Source organism: Penaeus vannamei, chromosome 2 (genome assembly GCF_042767895.1).
Source record: "Penaeus vannamei isolate JL-2024 chromosome 2, ASM4276789v1, whole genome shotgun sequence".
In the NCBI taxonomy this organism is placed as follows: Eukaryota; Metazoa; Arthropoda; class Malacostraca; order Decapoda; family Penaeidae; genus Penaeus; species Penaeus vannamei.
Genome location: NC_091550.1, coordinates 32418455 through 32425954, shown reverse-complemented (window position 1 = coordinate 32425954; position 7500 = coordinate 32418455). Strand labels below are relative to the sequence as shown.

General features: G+C 41.9%; 1 protein-coding gene across 1 annotated transcript in view; it reads left to right on the top strand.

Annotated features, from left to right (window-relative positions):
- LOC113825628 (putative helicase mov-10-B.1) overlaps positions 1-7500 on the top strand; it is a gene marked incomplete in the record, with an annotated part of 94009 nt that overhangs the window by 84704 nt on the left and 1805 nt on the right. Inside the window, 3 exon segments of the mRNA XM_070132196.1 lie at positions 4070-4210; positions 4484-4591; positions 4723-4893. Of these exon segments, the coding sequence (XP_069988297.1) occupies positions 4070-4210; positions 4484-4591; positions 4723-4893 (420 nt within the window).

Here is a 7500-nt window from a genome sequence, read left to right as displayed (position 1 = left end):
ATGGATAAACCGGATGTAATATGCATCACTGAAACCAAACTGGACCCCTCCACAGGCGATGTAACATTAGGGCTTAAAGACTATAATATTTGGAGAAAAGATAGGGCAGATGGAAATGGAGGGGGGGTAGCAATATTAACAAAGAAAGGAATTATTATAAAGGAGTTAGAAATTAATCAGGACCCCATAGTGGAAATGAAGGTAATTGAGGTAGAAACAAATGGGGTAAACACAATAATAACCACGGTATACATGCCACCTCAAACATCGGTGTGGTCACTAGAAAATTACCAGAAACTAATTCAAGAGACAATAAATAGCCTAGAAGAAGTGCTACAACTTTCGGAAACCAATTCAACAGAAATTCTTATTACAGGGGACTTTAATAGCAAAATCGACTGGGAAAGTCTCGATCCTAGAGCACAATCAGATTCTTGGAATGCTAAATTACTAGAAGTCATAAATGAGCATTGCCTTTTCCAGAATGTAACAGATCATACCAGGATAGGAGGGCTAGATAGGCCGTCTATGCTTGACCTAATATTTACAAAGCATAACGACGATATTAATGATATCGAATACTGTCCTCCTTTAGGAAAAAGCGACCATGTAGTGATTAAACTAAAATACTGTCTGCTACAGGAAAAACTCATCGTAAGCAAAGAAAGAAAGGAAAAGTACAATTACAAAAGAGGTGATTATAGAAGCCTTAAAGACTTCTTTGATAACATAAACTGGGAAACACTTCTGGATGATGAGAACCTTGATGTTCAGTATGCAAAATTTTGTGAGATCTATAAAAAAGGAGTGGAAACATTCATACCCAAATTCAAACCTGAAGCAAGAAATGGCCAAAAATGGTTCAACGACAAATGCAAGAAAATGAGGGAAAAAAAGCATCTCCTTTGGAAAAGATTCAGAAGGCATAGATCTCAGGCAGCATATGAAAGATATAAAGTAGGAAGAAATGAGTATACCCAAACCATGAGAGAGGCGAAATTAGACTTTGAAAAGGACATAATAAACAAATGCGCGTCAACCAAAACTCTTCTCTAACTACATAAATAGTAAAACTAAAAGTAGGGATCAAATTAGCGCTATCAAAGACAATAACATTATATATTCTAAGGAGGAAGAAATGTGTGAAATCCTAAATGAGAAATTTCAGTCAGTGTTTGTTCAGGATCCATGCTTTGATATGGCAAATACCCATACAGACGTAAAGAACATCGAAAATATCGCCCTCAAAAAGAACGAAATAAAAGATCTGCTAAAAGGATTAGACAAGACCAAAGCAGAGGGACCAGATGAAATTTCTAACTGGGTTCTTAGGGAATGTGTCGAAGAGCTGTGTACTCCTTTATTGTTAATATTTCAAAATTCACTAAGACAAGGTAAACTACCAAAAAGTTGGAAATTCGCAAATGTTACACCCTTATATAAGAGCGGCGACAAACAAAACCCACTAAATTATAGACCAGTTTCATTAACTAGTGTAGTATGCAAACTGCTAGAAAGAATAATTAGAAAACAATGGGTTGAAATGCTTGAAAAATACGAAATGATATCAAATAAACAATTTGGTTTTAGAGAAGGAAGGTCGTGTGTAACAAATCTCCTCTGTTTTTATAATAGAGTATCTGAAATATTACAAGAAAGAGACGGCTGGGTGGATTGTGTGTATTTAGACTTTAAGAAGGCTTTTGATAAGGTGTCTCATAGAAGACTACTATGGAAATTAGAGCACCTAGGTGGAGTGAAAGGTAACCTACTCGCATGGATGAAAGACTTTCTTCATGAAAGACAAATGAGCACAGTAATTAGAGGAAAGCATTCTACATGGCGACGGGTAACCAGCGGAGTGCCTCAAGGATCGGTGTTGGCGCCAATTATGTTTACTATTTTCGTCAATGATTTAGAGTCAAACATAAGCCCAGGTAGTTATCTGAATATGTTTGCAGATGACGCAAAGATACAAAAGAGGGTAACAGACAACGTCTCATGCCAATGCCTCCAAAGTGACATCGAGAACTTATTCACGTGGAGTTGTACATGGAAAATGGAATTCAATACCAATAAATGCCACGTAGTCAGATTTGGAGAAAGTAGAAATCGCCCACTATTCCAATACAAATTAGGGGACGCAGTATTAGACACAGCTGACAGGGAAAAAGATCTTGGGATAATCATAAATAGAAACCTAAATCCAAATGACCATATAAATGAAAAGGTCCACAAAATGTTAGGACTGATTGCCAACATGAAGAGGGCATTCGTGTATGTGGACGAAGATATGGTAAAGAAGATTATTAAAGCAATCATAAGACCAGCTCTTGAGTACGGTGCAGTGGTATGGAGTCCACACTTGAAAAAAGATATTGACAAACTGGAAAGAGTCCAAAGAGCGGCGACAAGATGGGCACCTACCCTAAGAGATCTGAGTTACGAAGACAGACTACAAAAATTAGGACTTACAACCTTGGAAGAAGGAAGGAAAAGGGGGGATATGATTATGCTTTTCAACTGCATTACAGGAAGAGTGAAAATAGATAAGGATGACTTTTTGATCTTGAACACAAGAAGAACGAGAGGACACAACAAAAAGTTGAAAGTAAAAAGAGGTGATAAAGATGTCAAAAAATATAGTTTCCCAAACAGAATTATTGAATCGTGGAACAGTCTCCCCAATCAAGTAGTGTGTGCCAAAACTGTACATCAATTTAAAAAGTTATATGATAATTTAAATATAGCAGACGGGACCAGTGAGCATAGCTCTTCTCCCGTATCCAAACAACTAGGTAAGAACACACACACACACACACACACACACACACACACACACACACACACACACACACACACACACACACACACACACACACACACCAGTCACACACACACACACACACACCAGTCACACACACACACACCAGTCACACACACACACACCAGTCACACACACACACACCAGTCACACACACACACACACCAGTCACACACACACACACACCAGTCACACACACACACACACCAGTCACACACACACACACACCAGTCACACACACACACACACACACACACACACACACACACACACACACACACACACACACACACACACACACACACACACACACACACACACACACACACACACACACACACACACCAGTCACACACACACACACACACACCAGTCACACACACACACACACACACCAGTCACACACACACACACACACACCAGTCACACACACACACACACACACCAGTCACACACACACACACACACACACACACACACACACACACACACACACACACACACACACACACACACACACACACACACAGCACTAACACACACACACACACACACAGCACTGACACACACACACACAGCACTGACACACACACACACACACCAGTCACAAACACACACAGCACTGACACACACACACACACACCAGTCACAAACACACACAGCACTGACACACACACACACAGCACTGACACACACACACACACAGCACTCACACACACACACACACACACACACAGCACTCACACACACCCACAGCACTAACACACACACACACACACAGCACTGACACACACACACACACACACACACAGCACTGACACACATACACACACACACAGCACTCACTCACACTCACTACACTGACACACACACACACACAGCACTGACACACACACACACACAGCACTGACACACACACACACACACACACACACAGCACTGACACACACACACACACAGCACTGACACACACACACACCAGTCACAAACACACACAGCACTGACACACACACACACAGCACTGACACACACACACACACAGCACTCACACACACACACACACAGCACTCACACACACACCCACAGCACTCACACACACACACACAGCACTCACCCACACACACACAGCACTCACACACACACACAGCACTCACACTCACACACACACGTATGTATGAATGCATACATGTATACATATGTGATTATCCCATGCATAAATTGAATCAAGCAATATTTCATTGGCAGGCCTGTGCCGATCCAGTGTATGTGACATCTTTATGCGATTGGGAGCACTTGCCCAAAAGTGGCTTTCCTCTGATTTTCCATGGTGTGAAAGGAAAAGATGAGAGACAAGGGAACTCTCCTAGCTACTTCAATGCTCAGGAGGTCAGTATTTAGTCTTCTTTTTTCCTTGCCACGTAAATGAACAATTTAATGAAAATTGTTGTTTGTGTAATAGGTAGGCATATGAGATTGGAATTGGAACTTAGTCACAAGTTAAATGTTGCCTATCGCTATCAAGACATACAGTTTTATGTTTTTACTTTGACGTCAGGAATTCCCATTTGATGTGCTGATCACAATGCCATTGTTAATGATTCTAGGAATACTATTTACGTGGAAGTCTCAGATCTATTTGACACTACATGGTAATTCCAGGTATCTCGAGTGATGGACTATGTTAAGAAACTCATAGACACAAAACGCAACCGAGTTTTGCCCAAGGATATTGGAATCATCACACCTTACAGACAGCAAGTGACAAAGGTTTGGGCTATATGATCTTGTGTCATAGTTATTTTGAAATAGAAAGTTCTTATTGTTTTTAAAATATCCCAACTGTATATCATATTTTCTTATTTTTACATAAATGCCTTTTCTACTTGTAATTGTAACAGATCAGGATGCAACTCCACAGAATCAGGGATGGTTATGAGATCAAAGTTGGATCGCCAGAGGAATTTCAAGGTGATGAACGCCGCGTTATTATCATTTCAACAGTCCGGTCAAATGCAGACAAGCTGGCCTATGACCTGAGGTACCAGCTTGGATTCCTTAGAAATTGCAAGGTAAGAAAACACACACACTGCTCTCTTACACACACACACACACACACACACACACACACACACACACACACACACACACACACACACACACACACACACACACACACACACACACACACACTCACACTCAGACACTCACACACACTCACTCACTCACACACTCACACACTCACACACTCACTCACTCTCCTCACTCACTCACTCACTCACTCACTCACTCACTCTCCTCACTCACTCTCACTCCTCTCTCTCTCTCTCACTCTCACTCTCACTCTCACTCACTCACTCACTCACTCACTCACTCACTCACTCACTCACTCTCACACACACACACACACACACACACACACACACACACACACACACACACACACACACACACACACACACACACACACACACACACACATGGACACACACACATGGATACACACACATGGACACACATATGAACACACGCACACAAATGGACACACACATGGCCACACACACACGGACACACACACCCACACACACGAACACCCACACTCACGGACACCCACACACACGGACACCCACACACATGGACACCCACACACATGAACACCCACACACACGAACACCCACACACACGGACACCCACACACACGGACACCCACACACACGGACACCCACACACACGGACACCCACACACACGGACACCCACACACACGGACACCCACACACACGGACACCCACACACACGGACACCCACACACACGGACACACACACACATGGGCACCCATACACACACACTGACACGGACATGGATACACACGGACATGGATACACACACACGGACACCCACACACACGGACACCCACATACACAGACATCCACATACATTTACATGCTTACACAAACACATGCACATGCACACATACACATGCATACACACACATGCATGCACATACATACATTCACACACTTTCACACACACGCACACACACACACAAATGGACACACACACACAAATGGACACACACACACAAATGGACACACACACACATACGGACACACACACACATACGGACACACACACACCCACTCACACACCCACACACACGGACACCCACACACACGGACACCCACACACACATGGACACCCATACACACACACTGACACGCACACACACACTGACACACACACGGATACACACACACGGACACAGACACACGGACACACACACATACACAAGCACACACACTTGGATACATGCACACACACACACACATGGACACTTGCATGCACATGGACATACACATACACACACACACGAATGGACACATGGACACGCACATACACACACTGAATGTGCACACACAAACACATGCACATACACTCACAAATGTTCACAAACATCCACATACCTTTACATGCTTACACAAACACATGCACATGCACACATACACATGCATACACACACACATGCATGTACATACATACATTCACACACTTTCACACACACACACATGCGCACGCACGCACACACATGGAAAGATGTACACATGCACACATACACACACACAAATATAAATGTACATAAACACACACATTTTCACACATTTGATATGGCAAATAGCCATACAAATGTGCACACACATCCACATACAATTAAATGCACACACACACACACACACACACACACACACACACACACACACACACACACACACACACACACACACACACACACACACACACACACACAATTTTCAGTCAGTGTTTGTTCAGGATCCATACTTTTATATGGTAAATACCCGTGCAAAGGTAAAGAACATTGAAAAATCATCCTCAAAAGAATAAAATAAAAGATCTACTAAAATGATTAGACAACACCAAACCAGATGAAATATCAAACTGGGTTCTTGGGGAATGTACCAAAGAACGATGAACTCCTTTATTGTTAATATTCCAAAATTCAGTGTGACAAGATAAATTATCAACCTTATATAAGGGTGGCGATAAACAAAACCCACCAAATTATAGACCAGTTTTGTTAACTAGTATAGTAAGCAAGCTGCTATAAAGAAGGATTAGGAAACAGTGGGTTGAAATACTTGAAAAGCACGAAATGATATTGGTTTTAGAGAGGGAAGGTCATGTGAAACAAATCTCCTTTGTTTTTATGACAGAGTATCTGAAATATTACAAGAAAGAGATGGCTGGGTGGATTATGTGTATTTGGAATTTTAAAAAGGCTTTTGATAAGGTGTCTCAAGGAAGAATACTATGGAAATTAGAGTACCTAGGTGGAGTGAAAGGCAAACTACTCGCATGGATGAAAGACTGTTCATGAAGGACAGATGAGCCCAGTAATTAGAGGGAAGCATTCTACATGGTGACGGGTAACCTTTGACACAAAAATACAAAAGAGGATAACTGAGAATGTCTCATGCCAATGTCTCCAAAATGACATCGAGATCTTATTCACGTGAAGTTGCATATCGAAAATTGAATTTAGTACCAATAAATGCCACGTAGTCAGGTTCAGGGAAAGTAGAATTCACCCAGTTCCAATATAAATTATGAGACACAATATTAAATACAGATGACAGCGAAAAAGATCTTGAGATAATCATAAAT